Source organism: Magallana gigas, chromosome 4, assembly GCF_963853765.1.
Source record: "Magallana gigas chromosome 4, xbMagGiga1.1, whole genome shotgun sequence".
Taxonomy (NCBI): Eukaryota; Metazoa; Mollusca; class Bivalvia; order Ostreida; family Ostreidae; genus Magallana; species Magallana gigas.
The window spans coordinates 27,313,579-27,335,719 of NC_088856.1; the positions used below are offsets into that span (position 1 = coordinate 27,313,579).

Below are 22,141 nucleotides of genomic sequence, written 5' to 3' on the forward strand. Positions count from 1 at the left end.
ATTATTATATCCCTATATTGGTTTCTGTGTCAGTCATTTGATTCGAATTACTTGTAATGTAAATGTAAATTCAAATGTAATTCAAAATGTTATTTGACATGAACAAACATATATGTATTTGCAGTTGATGGATGCAGAATGTTTATTATCCACTGGCATTCATTATGTTCAAAAATTGCTCAGATAAAAAAAAAACCCCAGAAAGTTGAACACAGTTTTTGCAATTATTCACAAATACATAAATGAAACATAATAATGATAATGGGCCTTAAATGAAAACCGAAAGTAAACGTGATTTATTATAGATTACATATATTCTCATTTTATGAGTGTCCAATACAAAAACTGTTATGTACATACATGCAAGATAAAACTCGACTATAAACAAATAATGAAAGAAAAAATGTAGGAACGTAACGGGTATTATGTTTGCATAATATCTTTTATGTAGAAATCTTGGACATTTCTATCAAACACGTCTTTTAATTTGGAATGAATATTCCAACACGGTTCTCGCTTGGCCGTGATTTCATCTGGTTTCTTGACGAGGACGGCTCTCATCCTGGTGGTGTCAAACCCCGGTTCTTTGATTTGAAGATGGCCGACAATTTGATCCTTTTTATTACTGCGTTGTTTGTAAACCGAAATATATCGATGTAGAAATTGGCCTAGAAAATCAATAAATGTATAATTTAAATTTACACTTACTTAGTCACTTTAAAGTGGATTTTGTACACAACGCATTACAGTTAACGCTAATAGTATAATTGTTTAAATCTTCAATAATAACTTTAAACTTTAAAATATCATTATTGAGTTTTCATTGTTTTTATTGATTGGAAATAGACCAACTTAATCCCTTATCGTAGATCGATTGACTTACCAAGAATTCCATCAGATGCTTTTGAAAGACCAGCCTCGTTTTCGATGTACATATTCAGGTATTCTACACTCGAATTGTGAAACCTTGAGGCGTTAGTTTTCTTGATGGCGATTTGTACATTGTTTCTGAAATCCACATTCAGAACTCTGTATCCACTAACTGTAATGATTTCCACCTTAACGTCATCAAAATCATATGGTAAGCTATCTTGCCAAAACAGATGAGCACCATCGTAGATTATTTCTGATGGTGTAATTTTCATCACATGACTTTTGTAAAAAATAATTATTTCTCCCATAAATGTTTTCATTTTTCCGTGTCTGTCAAACTCGAACGAAGGAATAATTCCAGCATTTACGAATAAACCTGACAATAAAAAATGCATATTAATCTGCACTTCTTAAAAATATAGAACTATCTTCATATTTTTATGAGTTCATGCAAATAATTACTTTGAATAACTTATTATTGAACTTTTAAAAAAGGTTATAAAATAACCAATAAATTAGAAAGGACGCCATCTTCCCATTTATAAAATATGTGTTCATGAATAAAAATCAATCAAACAAATACAAAATACGTAAAATGTAAATACAACAGACAATACAATGATGATTCCTAAAACATTTTTTTTTCTTTTATAGGATCGTAATTTGTGTTTGGCAATTTATTTTTTTGTGAAAAGTTAAAAAATTATAAAATAATTCATCTATGATAAAATGTTGAAGCTAATTTAACACGAACCAGACTTTGTATCTGAAAGCAGCCGAAGAACGTCTCCAGGTTTTGCAGGAAAGTCAAAACAAAGAGGATGAGTCATGCCTTTGATTCTGATCATGAAATGTGGGTCACCGCCCCCTAAAACAGAATTATTTACATGTATACACGTCGTATGCTGGTATTGTAATACATATATAGAATAACGATAAACCATGATTAATTACTTGCTTTTTCGTTGTCTATATGTCTAATTTCTAAAAAAAAACAAAAAAAAAAAAAAAAAACAATTCCCATGGATGAAATGTCACCAATTCGAATGTGTTATACTTATAAGAAATATATTTAACAAAAAGTGTTTGCCTTTTTAACAACAACTTTTGCTTTGTGTTTCTCTGTCAGAGATGAAGAAATAGATGGTTCTTTTTTATGTTTTATCTCGGGAGAAGAAAAAGATTTTCTTCAAAATTGAATTTCTTACCAACATTCAAAATATACAACTTGATAAAAAGCTTATATCTTTTTCCTGGTTTTTAAATAAGTACATATACTTTATACATGTATTCCACAGACACGTTCAATGGTCTATGTAGTTTTGTTTTTTGTTTTTTAAAGTTACTTAAAAAATATTACGAATATTATAAATATATCAAAAGATAATTAATATTTGAGTTACTAAAATTGTTTTTCCTGTGACTTTATATAAATAGTGCCTGTTTGGGAGGGTAAGAGTTGAAATTGACACCCCGCTTCGCGTTGGTTGACAATGGTTTTGCGAGGGGTGTTAATTTCAACTCTTACCCCCCCCCCCCCCAAACAGGCACTATTTATTTTATTATACTGAATGTCTTACTTTCAAAGAAAACTTTGGTTTTATATAGGAATGACGTGAATAACGCGCATGTAACAATTCGTTGTGTTACCCGTTGCCAGGTGTGTTGCTAACGCTAAGGGTAATAGAACGGATTATCAACTGTGTCTAAACCAATCAGATTTCAGTATTAATATTTAACATGAAAGTATAATTATATGTGATATTATGTGTTTATGCACAATCAATAAAAACACGATTCTGCCTTGCATTGTGCAACATGTTTACCTCCTTTAGCAAAAAATTCTCATAAATACACTTGTGTATACTCCATGGCCCGTAGGCATACCAATTTAAAATTTCGAAATGCATCTAAGAATCTTAGAGAATATATTTCGCAACGCATAAACGACCTTCCGTTTAGTTGTCGGAGAATCCTGAAGGAATGCATAATTATTAACGCGAATGGGGAATTTCCTTGGTTTTTCCTTCATCAATCTGATAACCATGTCTAAACATTGACTTCTTATTTGCATTTGCAAACACTTCATTCAGTGCACTTTTCAATCCTTTTTTATGATACAGAGTACAGACCAACATTATTGGTTTTATTTTTCGAAAAAATTGACCAAAAAACTTTTTTAAATTTATAAAGAAGTTGTTATTATGTTGTTTGTTCGATTTTCTGACTCAGCATTTGTAACTTTTCCTGGTGAAAATTTGATCTAAATCATACTTGATATTAACTACATTGTTTTTTTCCAGATTTTATTAATTTTTATCATATATAACCGATTGTTTTCATCATAGCGTGTCGTTTTGATTAACGGCAAACGAGAAAAAAATAGAAGATGCACACATTGACTTGATTTATTTTTTTAAAAAATAAGTAGAATTTAGTACTATTTGGTTCTTTGCGAAAGGGTGGTGCGTCTGTTTTTGTACATATCTTGTAGCCATTACTACCAAAACTCGACTTAATTATAAATGTTATCTATTGATATTCAAATAAGTTTTTAATTATACTTGATGGCATAGGGAACAACTCACAATTAATGTTTTTAGTCTTATAACAACAACTTTTTTTTTCTGTCAGAAATAAAAAAGATTGTATCATTTGATTTATTATGCCGTGCCTTGAAAGAAGAAAAGGATTTTTTTTAATCGAGTTGGTTACCAACCTTTAAAATATTCAATTTACGATTGTATAGCTTATCACATTGTTTCCTGTCTTTAAATTCAAACTTTGTGATTAATCATTCTTCTCGGAAATGATAAAGCGCTTTTACTTACAAATTGACTTTCAAAGCTTACAAATTTTCTGAGTTAAAATTCAAACGTTAAATGGTTAAGCATAAAGTATCTCGGCAGAAGTTTAAAAAAAAGTTTTCATAATTGAAATACTGTATACAGAGAAATATTCGCCCCCATTTTTTTTTTCGCCCCTTCGCTCTCGTTGTCAGCGGGCGAATTTAAGACTTAGCAAACTCAAATTTCAAATTTTATCTCTTAATGGTGAAAATAACACGGGGCGAAAATAACTCTTTTTACAGTATAGCTCACCTCCACCTCCGTATGATCCGCCTCCTCCACCTCCGCCGCCTCTTCGGATAGGTTCCGTTAAACTATTAAAAAACTGAGATGCTAGGCCGCCGCCAGAAGGTAAAGGTCGTCTGCTTACGCCTTTGTTTTGTCTTTGGACACTTTGTGAACGATCTTGAATCACTTCAAAGTAAAAGATTTGAAAATCAAAATTATGTCTCTATGATGTTATGTCTTCTTTGTTTAAATATGAATTAAGAATATGTTGCAAACTGGAAAAAATTTAGACTGAGGTATTTGCGTGATATTATAACGGCTCGTATATGACAAGAATAGTTTACCTTCGTTCATCGAATACATTTACATATCTAATTATTATGAATGTAGAAAACGCATTTTTATCCTGTATTTTAAAAGAAAACAGTTTACGTTCGGCGTCTTCCCCTTCTCGAAGTGTCCCGACGCTTTTTTCCTCGGGTTTAGTAACAACCATTGATGTTAGAGGCGTAACAAATTTATACTGAAATCAAGACAGGAAAAAGTCAATTTTTTTTTATACATGTAATACTTCTAGGCAAAATTAATACTCTCAAAAAGAAGCACGGTTAATTCTAATAGACGTCTTTAAAATTGATAAATAGTAAGGCTTTTTAAACATTCATCTTCCTATCTGCACTTATTTTTAAATTGACACGAAACAGGTAAAATCGCAATCTCTAGTTCATAACAAAAAATATTACTCAAAAATAAAAAGATAAAATATGTGAATAACTCATTAATGAATGCATTATATCAACTTAAATGAGTAAACTAATGATTAATTATCAGTGACCTTGTTTTATGTGATTTATATTGTACTTGATTGGATTAAAATGCATTGTGTCTACTGGAAATTGACCAATATTAACTCCAAATGCACGCCTTCGTGCGATACAATGTGTTTTTAAAATCATTATCGTCTAAAGAAAAACACCTTATGTCATCAAATTTCATCTATTCTCTGTCCCGAGTTTTTGCTTCCACCACTTTTTGCTTGATATTTCAATAATAGTAAATACCCTTTGTGCTCAAACTACGTTCATACACTGATATGAAAAATTTCCAGATTATCTGTTTTGAAACGCCCCCTCTACCGCTTCAGGTTTCAATACACATCCAAAAATTGAAAGTCTACGGAGATTTTGCATTGCATCAGCCATTAATTAGCCCGGATGATAATGTTAAAAAAATGCGCGATGTATTCCGAGTGCATTCCGAATGGAGAAAAGATGTAAACATTTCCCATTACAAATCTCCGTAAGAAAATTGTTTTCGTTCCTGTAAAATTTTATGAGTGAAAAGGGATAATTGTTCAATGAAGGTATCTTGGATATATTCCCTTCCATCGATTTCATTTGTATTTCTTTCACAGGTATGTGTATTTTTATTAAAAATCATCAAAAATTGATGGAAGCAATAACTTGGGACAGACTATAATATATACAATCTAAACTGTTGATTACCTGCAAAGAAAGCTGTAAAGCTTTGTTCTTTAATTCTTCTTTTGTGGTTGAATCAGTTTCGCCGATTGACTTTTCGAGGAGTTGCTTGATGGTCAGGTACGCCCATATCTTTTCTGTAATTTGCTCATAATCCCCCGATTTTGTAAGCTCTGGAAACGGTTTCGATTTGACATCAGCCGAAAGAGCCAACTCTACAGAACCTGTGGAGCCAAGACCTTGCACCGAGAGATCAAAAAGTCGCACTGCGTTGTTTTCAATTTTTCCAGCAACCACGATTTCTGATCCAGTGAAATAGGAAGGGAAATTAACTGTGGTCAAATTTTGAACGCTTGACGCATTGTTCAAATATTTAAACGTTACGTTTTTCAGAATGGCAGAAGACACTTCGTCGTAGAATCCTTTTATCTGAAGTGTTGCATCTGAATCTTCGTAAATTCTGCGACTTAGCCCGTTGTTTTGCACGGCCACCTTTTTGACGAATTCATAATCTGCACCTTTTCCGAACGCTAAACTGTATACAGGAAAAGCTTTCGAGTTTGCATTTCGAACATTCTCGAGAATTCTACTATTATCTGTAATTCCTGATGTAGCTTCGCCATCGGTCAAAAAAAATACTACTTGGGATCTTTCATTGATATCACCTGACGTCTTCAGAAAATCAATTCCTTGTAACATACCAGCATTTATGTTTGTCCCTTAAAAAACAACAAAATTCCTTGCTTGTACATTGTAGGTTCAAATGACAAGTGATTTTTTAAGTTTTGAATAACAAATAGAATATAATAGGACCTTCACATTTTTACAATTTTTTTTGGAAGACTTTGACATGTACCTCCTGTTGCCGACAAAGACTCCACATATTCCTTTGCGTCATCTATGGACTTCTTATTAGCATAAACCATCGAATCTTTGTAGTATTCTACAATTTCAGAAAACTTCAAAATGTTGAATCTATCACCCTCGTGAAGATCCTTAAGGACACCAATGACCGCGGCTTTCATTTGCCCGATTTTCCTCCCACCCATTGAACCACTGCAATCCAAAATCAGGAGAACATCTTTCGGGATTTCCTTCATATCCGATGGAGCAAAAAAGTGTACAAAGTAGCCATCAACAACCTGAAAGATAGTCAATAGTACTAAGTATTTAAAATATCATTAGTTAATAAATGGAACAAAAAAATATACACATCAATGAAAAAAAGGTTTCGTTTCTTGATCTTAAACTTAGTATTCTTTTCGCTTCCTTAATCACTGGAATGACAAAACTTTGTTTAACATTTATTTATGCATTTGCATTTTAAAAATAAATACACCAAATTCACTTGTGATGAGTGCACGATTAAAAGGGTGATTCGAATCAATATATTTGTGAATATTTTGAAAAATCTCATAGGTTCCTTATCAAAAGTAAAAAATTGATATCCTCTTCAACTGTGTTTTTAATAAGCACTCCTCGCGGATATAAAACAAACCCCATTATTGTGGGTTTTATTATCGGTCAGTTCTGAACTGTATATGTACGGTATTAAAATACTAGATGTTTCGCATCTTAAATTTTATGTTGGAATTTCTCGATCGTGACTTGAAATAAAAAGGCGGGATTAGGTATTCGTGTAAAAAAGGTGTATAAAATTTCAATGTTTTCAATTTACCAATACGTCCCCGGCGTCTGATTTTCTGTCAATATCGTATTCCACAACAAAGAGCCCGGATATTCCTTGAGTCGAGCTTAGCCTCTGATCTGCTTCCGAAGGGCTGAATGAAACCCTTGCTGAGCGCTTAGTGGGTCTTTCTATCACAGCTAGAGAATTTTGACCTTAACCAAAAAATAATTCTTTTTCTTATTTTTTGTGCATGCCATCATCATCATCATCATCATCATCATCATAGTTAGATAATAAGAACTATATAAAAGTGTTCACCTGTACATACGATCTAAAATAAATTTACATAATCTGATACCTAGTGTAAATGATGATTTTTTTTTTAAATGATTGTCGTCCACAGAAAATAATAATATTCTCTTGGAATACTTGAAATTATTTAGTTTTTAACAACGATAATGTTATAAAACTTCTGACAAATTAAAAAAAAACGTGTAGACTGAGGGTCTCAATGTTTTTATCATTTAATATGGACATTTATGAATTATTATTCCTGCACGAGGGAAATTAGTATCTCCTCTTATGTTTTAACGCAAGTGACACCGGCTATCTCATCCATTGACCAATGTGTACCTGTTTGATTAACAGATTGCTCCAAGTCGTTCCGAAGTGGCGGAACTCGAACAGTAGTTATGTCCCTTGATTCCTCTATGGAGACGCCGATCTGAAAGTCTTTAACGACCTGTTTTGGGTTTATGTAGATCACGTGTTCATAAGAGCCTCGTTTTCGTTTCAACAGTTCCTGATAGGTCAGATTGAAAACGACTTTTTCTTGAGCACCAACGTTTACATCAACCGAGAAACTGTTAGTCTTTCTTGGTCTACAATTTTATCATTGAAATTAATGTTTACATAGAAAAAAAAATATTCAATCTATGACAAAACAAGAACAATACTGACACAAGCGTCAAAGAACAGCCGCAAACTATTCGTTGTTCTAAACATTTGAAATTATAAAGATCGAGTTTTGGCTGTTTTTGCTGTACATAAAATGTCCACTCTCAAAATATGGACACATGTGTAAATCACTTAATTGCTTGTGAAAATGAATAAAAAGTAAAGACATGCTATAACATTTTTCATTTCATTGGTTTTGAAAGGATTTTTTTTCAGTTTGATCTTGTTCAATTACACGTTCTTTCTGGAAAAAAAAAACCAAAGTGTCTGGGTGAACTTGACGTTTACATTAAAACATGTAGCTCCGCAAAAATGCACAACTTCATATCACATATGTTCCTTTGAATTCATGATGTCATATATGTTTTTTTGCATGCAAGAACAAAAATATTTTTTAACAAAATGTGTGAACTCGAGTTTGAACCATATAGAGTGTTGCTTGATGCTACATATGTAGACTAAATAAATGCGATTCTGTCCATTTTTTGTTTGATTCTTCGTATTTCAATGATAACATAGTCGCGTGAAGTATTAACCTTGACCTAGTGTTAAGTACTTACTGTTGCTTGACCTGTCCTGCACTTTGACCTTTCTTTTTGGCGGCGTCATACTGTTTCTGGGCTGCCGCCTTCTCGTTAATTTCTCCAGGATAAATCCTACCCCCGATCTCCCTACAAATGTTAAATGAACACGCCATTAATTTCATGTGCTAACTTACAAATGTAGACATCATCAAACTCCCATACTGTTTAACATAGGATACAAGCAAAACCTTACCAAATTAAAAGTTTGACATTAATTTAAAAAACTACAATCTATCAAACTTCCAAATATAGGTCACCATTGTTGACTAGCTATAAGGACCGCCATATACTTAATGATGTGTACTTCCGATCGAAATAAACAATGAAATCAAGCATAGTTTCATACAGTTGTCCTTTTTCGAAATAGTTACTCAAAACGTAGCGCAATTGGTTCTATGAATCTGTAAGTCATAAGTTTCTGCTTAGGCCTTTTAAAATTTTAAAAAACAAAAAACAGATTTTTTGGTCAAATTTTGTAAAATTAAAAAAAAATTAAAGGTAAAAGTATCATGATTACAGTGTACTTTTATTCACGTCAATATCGACAGGTGTCTCAAACCACCTTAATCAGACATCGTTTAGTAAACAGTGAATAGAGTCAAACGGGGGGAAAAACAAAGAGAGCATAAAATTGCATTGTTTAAAGGCTTAGTCTAGTATATTACTTGAATGGTTCAAAATATATCTGCAAAGATTAAATTATCTCTTATTTGATCCATTTATTAAATCTTTGATATTGATTAATATCATGTTTAAGTTTTAATAACCAGGTTAACTGGATATTACTATGAAATAATACCGAGGCGCCAATAGATCAACCCATTCATAATTTAAACTAGTCGAGGATATTAGACGAAGAATATTACAGACGCAACAGTATTCCAATCTTTAAACAATCGTATTAAAGATTGATTGGATCTCAAAGATAATTTTTAAATGTCCAGTGAACTCACATTTTGAAATCTGATATATAAGCTTCATCTGGAAGTGTGACGTCAAATTTGACCTCTTGTGACGTGTTGGCGGGGTTCGCTACCTTACTGGTGACCAGGGTGGTAGCAAACCGGAACCGGATGTCAGATGTTACGTGCAAATAGTATATGCTTGGTTTCTGTAGAAAAAAAAAGTTGAAATATTAATAGCAATCCATATTTATTTTTTAAGAAATACTAGACTTTTGGAAATTAACATCAATCCTAATAACAAGAGATTCTCATTCAATGTATTCTTATATACTTGAATAAAATACTTCTGAAATTAAATTAGAAACATTAACATGAATGCGTTATGTTGTTGAAAAAATCACTATAATGTTGTGTACAACATTCACATTAAATACAGTATATAGATCAATTATTGCTTTATACTGGGATTTTTAAACTGATAATTTAGTGCTAGCATTATGATTGATACAAGTAATTAAAAATATGATATACACAGAAGTTTTTTTTTCTAAAACAAACAAAATAGAAAAAAGGTGAATATGCTAGCGTTGTCTTTCGTGAATCATTTAAAAGACAGTGGCATAAACTTAAAGGGGCATGGTCACGATTTTGGTCAAAAATTATTTTTCCAATTTGAATAATTACAATGCAATGCTTCAGTGAGGCATTCTTAATAGGCAAACAAAATTTGAGGGTCATTTGTTAAGTTATAAGTGAGTTACAGAGCTTACAATTCTTTGACATGTAAACAAAGCTTTTGTTTACAATTTGAATGTTGAAGTAAAAATTTCAAATTTAAACCTAAAATGAATGTGTTAAACGTTAGGAACTGTTTATCTATGCTTAAAATGAATAAGAAGATAGAAAAATCAGCTCGAAAAAGGTTTTTAATTGGTAAATTGAACCTATGTAAACAAAAACAGGGCACGAGCCTTGTTTACATGTCACAGATTTGTGAGCTCTGTATCGTGCTTAAAACTTAAAGACTGACTCTCAAATTTTATTTGATCATTAGAAATGCATATCTAAAGCATTGTAAATAATAAAAATAGAAAAATAGAATTTGACGAAAATCATGACCATGCCCCTTTAAGACATCTTTAACGGAATAAAACATCATAGTATTTCTGGGAAAGCAGCTTATTGTATTGTGAGCTAATTGTGTGACAAAACGCAGAAAGTGGTTCTTTACATCAGCTTCAGGGTCCACCAATTTCTTACAGGATTCTATATAAAGATATTTTTTTTTTATTCGTATCGTATTTTGATGACAGATCCACATAAATTATATGAAAAAAACCCCCAGTACGACTCTGCTGGTTGCATGTTCAATTTAATGTTATCAAAATATATCATTTCAAAATCGGGTTTAATTGTTTTTAGCTAAGTCTGCATGACAATACGGGGTCTTTGTAACACATAATTTATAACAGAATCTAATTGTCCGGCTATAAATATAAGATTTTTTAAAACGAAAGCATGGTGTGTCTTATGAAGAAAACGCACTAGAATATACTTAATGAGCTAATCGAACACTACTCATGGACTCGTCATCACTTGGCTCGTACATGTATCTCTATTTCATTGGACAACTTTTTTTTTAATCTACAACACATTAAATCAACTAATTGCACGTGCGTTCGATTCTCTCTACCACGAAATAGCTTCTAGGAACTTGAGGTAAACAATGCCATTAATTGAATCAAGTTACAAAGTATGCTTAGATAGGCCAATACCGTGTTATTTATGTTGTGTATTTTTAAACAATTTAAAAGAAATATTTTTATAAAATGTTTCAACTTTTCTAATTTCTAATGTTGGTTTTTAAGCAACTAGTATTGATAATACATCTAAATATAAAATCATTTTAACAATCAATAAAAAAAACAACAACTCTGTTTTGCATTTTGCAACATTTCAAACTTCTTATGTCAAAAATTCTAGTGAAAATCTACTTCAATCTACAGTGGTCCTTAGAACTGAAACAATTAACAAGTCTACAATTTCGAAATGAATGTTAGAATCCTGAATAAAGAATTCATTTCGCAACGCCTATACAGGGCAACCTTTATCGAGTAAAGTGCAGAATCTTGAAGGAATGCGTATCAAATCGAAAGGGGAATTCCCTTTGGTTTTCCCCCTCATCAACCAGATTCCTCCTACAAACCATTGCCTTTTTAACAACATCCATCCTATGCAAACATTTTACATCCAATGTTTGCATTTTTTCGCTGAAAAAATAAAATCATGTCGGCAATTTTTTTTTTTTTTTTTTTTTTTTTTTGCATTTTCCCCTCTTTAAACATGCAGTTTATTGTCTTTTTGACTGAATAAATTTTATAAATTTTAAACAGTCATTACGATCCTATTTATAGGTTCGAGACTGTTTTTAATTTAATTCTCTTACAAAAAGTCTTATCTAAATCGTGCCAGATATTAACTCCAATGTCTTATGAATTAATTAACTTATATTTATATCCACGACAAACATTGTCAAGGCGTTTCGTTTTTGGATAAAGTCACACGAGAATATAACCTCTCTCTGCCTGTCTGTCTGTCTGTCTGTCTGTCTCTCTCTCTCTCTCTCTCTCTCTCTCTCTCTCTCTCTCTCTCTCTCTCTCTTGTGAAAAAAACCCCAAGCGATTGGTAGCATTTTAGAATAAAAAAAATATTAGGATGAGTTTGTCGTTCCTAAAGTAAATTAAAATATGAAGGGATGAAAATGATTAATCTAGAAAATCAAAGCTGTCCATAAATTTATATCTAAGCGTACTTTAATCAGATGTACGTCGTTATTTGTTTTTAATACCTAATCAAAGGGATGTTGTTGTTTTATTACATATTAAATACTTTCGTTGTTTGAAAGTGATCTATTGAACTGCCGGTCAATAGACTGCGATCTATTAGACCATGCACCGGTCAATAGACTGTGATCTATTGGACCGCCGGTCAATAGAATACGATCTATTGGACCGGCAACGTATTTTAGAAAAAGTTAAACTGCTACAAGATTAAAAGATAACTTTATTATGTTTATTTTACTATTGTTCTTAAAATTTATCTTTTAGGTCATCTTGATATTGATTAACAATGACCTGATGCATAATGGTATGAAAACCTTATTAAATATGTAATTTATAATTGTGAACACAAAAAACTAAAAATGGAATTAGGTAATAAAACAATTATTTAATGCCTGAACAGTCAATAGACCCGAATTTTTTCCCTTGGTGCAGGGAACAGCTCTGTATGATATATTGCCCTCGACCGTTGGCTTCGGGCGATAGATCATACTGAGCTGTTCCCTGCACCTCAAGAAAAATATTCGGGTCTATTGACTGCTCAAGCATTAAATAATTGTATAATATTTTATAGCCATAACTCTAAACAAATAAACAAAACAAAACATAAAAAAACTCGACTTTATGTTAGGGCTTTAACGTTATCTAGCTTTGTTGAAATTAAGATATAACTGTGTCCCAAGGTTTTTACAAAACTCCTAGTTGATTTTACATACTAGTAGTCCCAATATAACAATATATAACTTGCATCAGTCAAAATCGAACTTTTCCTTGGACAACCCCTATAGAAATAACACAGTTACCTATGGTCTTAATTACAGTGAGTAAATGAGTTTGTCCTAAACTTAGATAACTGTTACGATAAATAAAATTATTTACATATGTACACCCGTCTTTCATGCAAGGCAACAAAATATTATAGATGAGCAAATGCAGGACTAAATCGTTGATTAAAAAAACAATGAATTTTTTTTTACAGAGATTATACACAACAAAGTGTTACGTGTAATTTGAGGGTTGCACATGAACAATTTGATGTTGGATTTCATCCTGGTGTTTTGCGAAAAAAAAATTCAACTTACATACAATTTTTATTTTCTTTTGAGAGTCCTTGAACATGTCGTGAATTAACCTGTTTTTTAGCCTTTAATTAAACTTATCTGGGCTACTGATCGTTCCACGACTCAGGCATTGACCTTAAGTTTTCTTCCTACGTTCTGTTTTTTCGGCCCTCTGATGATTTTGAAAACTGCATCGCAGGTCCAGAATATTAAAAACAAATGTCTGCAAATCTATATAGTGTAAATCGGTTGAATAGTTTTTGAGAAATAACGCTCCAAAAAAATCAGAAAAAAGTAAAAAAAAGAATGGGTTTATTTTTACTTTCCATGAAATTAAGTTTGAATGAACTATATCTTGTTTTTCTTCGCAGTTTGTTTGACTTTATTTCCTTGTGTGCAAGTTGCAAAGGCAAACTTTTTTTTCAATATATCATAAAAGAACCCATCACTGCCTTTTTTTCATTTGCATTTTTTCAATGCAAAGATTTCCTGGACGCTAGAAATATATCGATCCATACTGTAAAGTACGGAAGCTTATTGAGGCCAGCTTAGCAGAAAAAATAATTTCTTTAGCGTTTAAACGCAATAACTATTGCGTTTAATCGCAATCTTTTGCGTTAAATCGCAATAAGTTTTGCGTTTAAACGCAAAAGATTGCGATTAAACGCAATAGCTATTGCGTTTAAACGCAAAGAACATTGCGTTTTAACGCAAAGGTTTGCGTTTAAATGCAAAGTTTTGCGTTTAAATGCAAAAGTATTGCGTTTAAACGCAAAAGTATTGCGTTTAAACGCAAAAAATTATTGCGTTTAAACGCAAAGGTAATATTGCATTTAAACGCAATAATTTTTGCGAATAAACGCAAACGTTTTTGCGATTAAACGCAAACGTTTTTGCGATTAAACGCAACAATTTTGCGATTAAACGCAATAATCGTTGCGTTTAATCGCAAAAGGTATTGGGTTTAAACGCAATAGTTAATGCGTTTTATTGCAAAACTGTTTTTTTTTTATATTTGAACATGACTTTTTCTATTCAGACCAAAAGAAGAGGTTTACGACATACTTATGTTATGTATAAGTAGGACATACTTATGTTATGCCACAATCATCCGTCAATCTGTTCATTAAACGTTATGTTAGATATTTCTTGCTTTTTACGTCGTGCTCTCTCCTCTAATTCTATTGGTTTTTCAATTCAGTAAAATCAAATAGTCCGCACATACACTGTATTACTGCCATCCATTATGCTTTATTATATCGTTGTCAAATGAAAGTGATACTGTTTATTCAATATGACGAACTGATTTGGCATTTATTGTAATTGTTATATCACTGATTTAAATAAGTGATATCACCTGTTGAAAAAGTGATAGCATTTATTAGAATTGGTATTATTACCTATCAATCACTTATTTATCTTGTGATGTGAACAAGGGATATCACAGATTTGAAAACAATGATACATGTATCACTCTTTCAGTGTGAATAGATGGAATCAACTTTTCAAATAGATGATTTTACTTTTTGAAAAGGTTATATAACCTATTCAATTTGGTAATATCTTGGAGACAATGAATTTTCATAGTATAGCCATCAATGCAACTGTTTGTGCAAGTTACATTTGTTTTAATTTGTCGCGCGAAGCGACATGCCTCTATTTATAAGGCCCCTTGGCATAATGTTTTTTGCGATGGAGTCTTTTCCGTCTTTTCAATCCAACTATTTCTCACAGTCTAGATACAAAGTATCCGGCAAGCAAACATCACTAGGGCATCCATCAATAGCCATTTTGCATGTCATCTCTAAGGAAGAATTTGGAAACAAATATAAGCAAAGACTAATTCTCTTTCTTGTATTTATTTATAGCGCGATCCTTCTTTTCAGGATACGTTTGCTTAGACGTGCCTGATGCTTTCAAGTTATGACAACTTACTATTTCATTATAAGTTATTCCAAGTGAAAACCAGAAATTGAGTCTTTGTGATGTGTCAAGTGGTGTCATCAAATCACAGATTGTGTACATATACTAAATGTATATATAAGCAAATGAATTAATTGCGATTTAACGCAAAAATCATTGCGTTTAATCGCAAAATCATTGCATTTAATCGCAAAATTATTGCGTTTAATCGCAAAAATTATTGCATTTAATCGCAAAAACGTGCGTTTATTCGCAAAATATATTGCGTTTAAACGCAATAATAGCTTTGCGTTTAAACGCAATATTTGTTTTGCGTTAAAACGCAATAATTTTGCGATTAAACGCAATACATTGCGTTTAAACGCAAAACTTTGCGTTTAAACGCAATCCACTTTGCGTTTAATCGCATAATTTTTTGCGTTTTATCGCAATCTTTTGCGTTTAAACGCAAAATACATTGCGAATAAACGCAAAAGATTGCATTAAAACGCAATAACTATTGCGATTTAACGCAATATAAATTAATTTATTTACTGACGTGGCCTTAATATGCTTCCGTAGTAAAGAGCCTCTATCTCTCTGTATTTAATTACTCTTCCCTCTTTGAAGACACTTGGGATAAAATTCCGGGCGTTTTGTTGTTGTTTTTGGTTAAAATTTATGTTTTTTAACATATGACTGTATAATGGTTTCTTGAAGATTAATTTCTCTTTTTTTTTTAAAGATAAACATTAATATTTTCCCTGCCATGATAGAAATAAAATTTGCTAAGGATTGAATTTTACGGAAGCTTATTGAGGCCAGTTCAGTAAATAAATTAATTTATATTGCGTTAAATCGCAATAGTTATTGCGTTTTAATGCAATCTTTTGCGTTTATTCGCAATGTATTTTGCGTTTAAACGCAATATATTTTGCGAATAAACGCAAACGTTTTCGCGATTAAACGCAATAATTTTTGCGATTAAACGCAAAAATTTTGCGATTAAATGCAATGATTTTGCGATTAAACGCAATGATTTTTGCGTTAAATTGCAATTAATTCATTTGTTTACATACATTTAGTATATGTACCAAGTCCGTGAGGCACTTCTAAGCAAACGTATCCTAAAATGAAGGATCGCGCTATAATAAATACAAGAGAGAGAATAAGTCTTTGCTTATGTTTGTTTCCAAATACTTCCTTAGAGATGACATGCAAAATGGATATTGATGGATTCACCAGTGATGTTTGCATGCCGGATACTTTGTATCTAGACTGTGAGAAACAGTTGGATTGAAAAAACGGAAAAGACTCCATCGCAAAGAGCATTATGCCAAGTTTCATTTGCATTTGCAGCAGTTGCATTGACGGCCAAGATATTACCAAATTGAATAGGTTATATAACCTTTTCTAAAAGTAAAATCATCAATTTGAATAGGTGATTCCATCTATTCACACTGAAAGAGTGATACATGTATCATTGTTTCCAAATATGTGATATCCCTTGTTCACATCACGAGATAAATAAGTGATTGATAGGTAATAATTCCAATTCTAATAAATGCTATCACTTTTTCAATAGGTGATATCAGTGATATAACAATTACAATAAATGCCAAATCAGTTCGTCATATTGAATAAACAGTATCACTTTCATTTGACAATGATATAATAAAGCATTATGGATGGCAGTAATACAGTGTATGCGCGGACTATTTGATTTTATTGAATAATTAAGATTCGATTTATGAGAAACAATATCAAAAACCATTAGAAATAGAGGAGAGAGCACGACAAAAAAAGCGAGAAATGTCTAACATAACGTTCAATGAACAAATTGACGGATGGTTGTGGCATAACATTAATAGTATGTCCTACTTAAACATAACATAAGTATGTCATAAACCTCTTCTTTTGGTCTGAATAGAAAAAAGTCATGTTCAAATTTTAAAAAATGTTTTGCAATAAAACACAATAACTATTGCGTTTAAACCCAATACTTTTTGCGATTAAACGCAACGATTATTGCGTTTAATCGCAAAATTGTTGCGTTTAATCGCAAAAGCGTTTGCGTTTATTCGCAAAATTCATTGCGTTAAAACGCAATATTACCTTTGCGTTTAAACGCAATAATTTTTTGCATTTAAACGCAATACTTTTGCGTTTAAACGCAAAACTTTGCGTTTAAACGCAAACCTTTGCGTTAAAACGCAATAATTTAATTATGGTTGTAACGCGGCATTTGATTGGATAGAAAAATTTAGTTAAATTTGTATAACCTGGTTTGCACGTCACAAGACACGTCACAATGCACCAACGTATTAATTCACTTGACGTTACGTTTGAATTTTGAACAGATTTATATCATTTTTAAAAGTAAAACGGACTTAATTTGTACAGCAAATTCCAGAAAATTAAATTATAAGGAATGAACTCAATATCTACCCAAGTTATACTCGTATAACCTGGGTTGGAGCAATTTACGCTTTTTTATAATCCGCTTCGCGGATTATAAAGCGTAAATTGCCCCAACCCAGGTTATACGAGTATAACTTGGGTAGACATTGAGTTCATTTCTTAAATGTTCTTTGCGTTTAAACGCAATTGCTATTGCGTTTAAACGCAAAACTTATTGCGATTTAACGCAAAAGATTGCGATTAAACGCAATAACTATTGCGTTTAAACGCAAAAGAAATTATTTTTTCTGCTAAGCTGGCCTCAATAAGCTTCCGTAGAATTTCGATACACACTACAATGTATAAATGTTATCAACGGTACGTATTAAATACCCCATCGAATACGTCTTCTTTTACACTATTTGTGCCTAAAATTTAACATATACATGTATATATACGCGGTACCAGGAAGTTATAGCATGCATTTCAATATGTACAACCCTTTTTTGCTTTATGCAGAACACATTTACGGGTACGGGTGCAATGAATAAAGTTTGTAGCTCGTAGCTTGAACCTCGGTCGTTAGTAAATGTCATATGAATCTTGAGTTTTATCATGATCGTAAAATTTCTACCATTCATTTATAAGAAAACGCCGATGAACTCTTTCAAGACTTATAATTCGATTTATTTTGAAAGCATTGCAACTCAATGCAAATTGATACATTGAAATTAAAATATATTCTGTGAATAACAGGAAAAAATACAACTTTGCGAAAGTCATAAATACATGTATCTAAGGTACAGGTATTGGGATTACATGCATCTACATGTGAATGCGTATTAGAGCTGTACCCACGGGCCACTTGAACAAAAATCTACAAATGCGGTCGTTTTTATTCAAATTTCATTTTTCACATACCTGACTTCCGAGTCCCAAACTTAAAAACGTAATGAATAAACAGAGACGCAAAATATTTGGTGGAAACATCATGAGGTTTAAGTTTTCGGGCACTTCGAATCAGGATCAAAAATGTAGCAGTGGTTCAAATGTATGGTTGCTGGTATGTTATTCAGAATCATTCACTGTGAAGTAATCAAAATCCCTATCCAAATGTCAAGGCAACAATCACGGGAGTCATTTTTCGTTGCACACTGTTCGCCTCCGTTTTCCACTGTTTATATATTGACATGGAGTGGGGGAAAGTCGTCTGCTCGAGGCCTTTCTAAATAGGACGTTTCCGTTCTGAGAGCCACCTGTTTGTGATTTAAACTGCAGTTTTCTTGGTCATTTATCCTTGATAAGATCTGAACGAATTATCTTTTTTTACCCGCGCTGAGGACACAATGTGATAAGCGTTTAAAGTATTGATTAATGCAGTTGATACGTTTAAAAGGGGGCAAGATCAAGTGTCTTAAGCATTGTTATCAAATAGTTCAATTGATCTTTTTAAGATTTATTAAGAAATGAAATATGTAAAGGTATACCCCAAGTTACATCCAATTTATGAATTGAACTTGTAGAGATCTGCTTTGATAATTGGGAAACAAATAGTTGGGGTTGGATTCTTAATTAAACTCAATCTACTCGGAATGGTATATATGGAATCATCAAGGGTTCTCTGCGTTCCATGGCTGTGCTCTTTACAACAATCTAGCTATAAAAAATATAGATAACGTACATGTAAAGTTATCGTATAAAATTTTCGATTTTAAGATTCCTCATTCTTCTCCGGTTTTTTTTTATTAGACAATTTAATATATTCATTATTTTTTATATTTCTGATATCTCCAGAAGAAATGGAATCTCTTTAATTCAGACGTTTGTGCTTAGATGTTGATATTCATGATCGTCTGCTACAGTACATTTCGATGAAAACATTTTATTTCATTTCCCCACTACTGCATACATGTGGGTGATAATTAATGCAGTCTCGTTCAACCAGACGCTCGAATGTCTCCGCAAATCTCCGACAAGCATATTTAAACGGGTTATGAAGGTGGCGACATTGCAAAAAAAAATAATAATAAAAATACATAATCCATGTAAGCAGGTTATGTAAATTTTTCTGCAATTATCGCTACATTCATAACCAAACAATTTATTGTTTATACATGTATTTACATCTTTCTTTTAACATTAATTTATAATTTATTGAAAAAAGTAAAATTTACTGAATTACTGTAAATATACATGATGTACATCAGTATGCTATATTTTTTATAGCTAAAAAAACAGCCAAGTTACCGTCTCCTATGGGATTTTGAGTCTGACTTTATCATGATTATTCCGTGCTGTCCGTGATTTTTCTAATGTCACTGTAGGTTTCGACCAAAAGATAAACGGGCGTGTAGATTTCAGTTTAGCTGTTTCTATAGAGCTATGAATTAACTATATAAGTTTCCGTAAGAAACACAGGGAATCATAGTATTATTAGAATGATAGAGTACTGGTTTAAACTACTTGGAACCATAAAATGTATTTTAAAATCCTGTTATGTAAATCTTATCATAGACTGTAAAGCCAAAAGGTCATACATATGCTCCAATTGGACAGCATTTATTAGGTCAGAATTGTATATTATGGGTCTTGAGGAATTTTGGGAACACCAAGAATACCTTGTGTTCCAAAAACATTTTCCAATTATGAAGAAAAGAATAATATATGTTTATTGTCAGGAATTGTATGCTGTTATCAATAATTCTCCAAAATGTTTTTTTTTTCACATTTGATCGATAATTTTTGCATGCAGTCTTTTATACTCAAATCTGTACCTAAAATTTAGAAGATGCATTACAAAATATAAATTAAAATCTCATTCATATTCATTAGCAAATATTTACATCTACCAAGTATTATTTCATCTATTTCTTACGGAAACGTAAAGTTAATTCATATTTCTAAAGAAACAGTCAGACTGAAATTTACACGCCCCATTTATCAATTGGTCGAAATCTACAGCGGCTGAAATTGACAAAAAATTGACGGGACTGAAATTGACCCGCCCGTTTATCGACTGGTCGAAGCCTACAGCGACCTAAGAAAAATCACGGACTGCAAGAAATAATCATGATGATGTCAGACTCAAAGTCTCACAGGAGACGATTTGGCTGTTTCTTTTAGCTAACGTACTTATTAACAGTAATTTATAATTTAGTGAATTTTACTGGCTTTTCATAATCAATTTATTAATTAGTTAAAAGAAAGATTAACTTTTACTACTAACGCGGGTTATGTATTTTTTCTGCAATGTCGCTACCTTCATATCCAGAATGAATCACCAAAGAAAGCATTTTATTGTTTAACTGGGTCTGGAAGATTTAAAAACATTGCCAGAAATGAAAGGAAATGTATTTTTTGTATTCACAACGACATTGAAGATGTTTTCACTTTGTGTTAAAATTCCCACTTAACAAATCAGATAAAAATACATTAAGAATTATTATGTTAATTAAAAACCATCTGTGCTTAAACTTATTTAGTTCAAACAATACCAAAGATTTATGTAACCTTGGTAAATATTTTTGCTATGCAACTATGTTCAGAAATTCAATGCTCTAGCTAAAACTATACCAATTTTTTTTTCTATCTCAACTGTTAACTCATATTTTCAGTATTATATATAATTATCTATTGTATATCTCACAATATTTTATATGATGTAATTATATTTTAAAGCTGTATGTTGTTCTCCATAGCGAGAATGCACGCTCTGCAGAGATTCTCTGAAGCCTACTGGTTCCGCATTTTGCGTGCCTTACATATGTTTATACTTGTAAAATACTGAGGAGCTTATGGCTTAAAGTTGAATAAATAATGATAATAATTGTAGGTAAATGTAATGTTTGTTAATTTGATTTACTTGTATATAAATGTATATTAATTATCCCAAATCAAATTTCATCGTAAATGCAAAATGACATTGTTACATGGCATTTGTTATTTTCTTAAATAGATGAAATATCGTTCAAAAAAAAAAAATAATAATAACTTTCGGTTCATTCACAACAGTAACTTCTACTAAAATTGACCCGGGGGTCATTTTTCAACGTTGAATATTTACCCGGGGGGTCCTTTTTCAACGTTGAAAATTGAGACCAAAATCGTGAAATTTATACCCGGGGTCATTTTTCAACGGTATGAGAAAGATTTTTCTAAACTCTGATGACCTCGACACGTTGAAAATTGATCCTGTTGAGAATTGACCCCAACTTCAAAGTTTTGATATGAACTGGAGCTTACTCCACACGGTTTAAATGTACAATCATGCACATGTTTGAAAGTTTCAGTTTTAAAATTTTCATACTGTCCAATACATATGCGGACATGGCTAGTTTATTTTAATTTTATATGTCCGATTTATCATTTAAATTTGAGACTGAAAATATAATATTCATTTATTAATACAATAGGCCTACTATGTAAATAAAG

General features: G+C 31.9%; 1 protein-coding gene across 1 annotated transcript; it reads right to left on the reverse strand.

Moving 5' to 3' along the window:
* Window positions 1-281: 281 nt before the first annotated feature.
* On the reverse strand, window positions 282-18,992 carry LOC105329046 (inter-alpha-trypsin inhibitor heavy chain H3). The gene is made up of 12 exons (XM_011430178.4): window positions 18,632-18,992; window positions 9,556-9,713; window positions 8,579-8,689; window positions 7,695-7,942; window positions 7,110-7,273; window positions 6,288-6,573; window positions 5,456-6,150; window positions 4,383-4,473; window positions 3,975-4,136; window positions 1,628-1,741; window positions 884-1,249; window positions 282-668 (listed from the first exon to the last, which is right to left on the reverse strand). Exons 1-12 carry the CDS (start codon window positions 18,701-18,703, stop codon window positions 424-426), a joined length of 2,712 nt encoding a protein of 903 aa, XP_011428480.4. The 5' UTR covers window positions 18,704-18,992; the 3' UTR covers window positions 282-423.
* Between the last annotated feature and the right edge of the window lie 3,149 nt (window positions 18,993-22,141).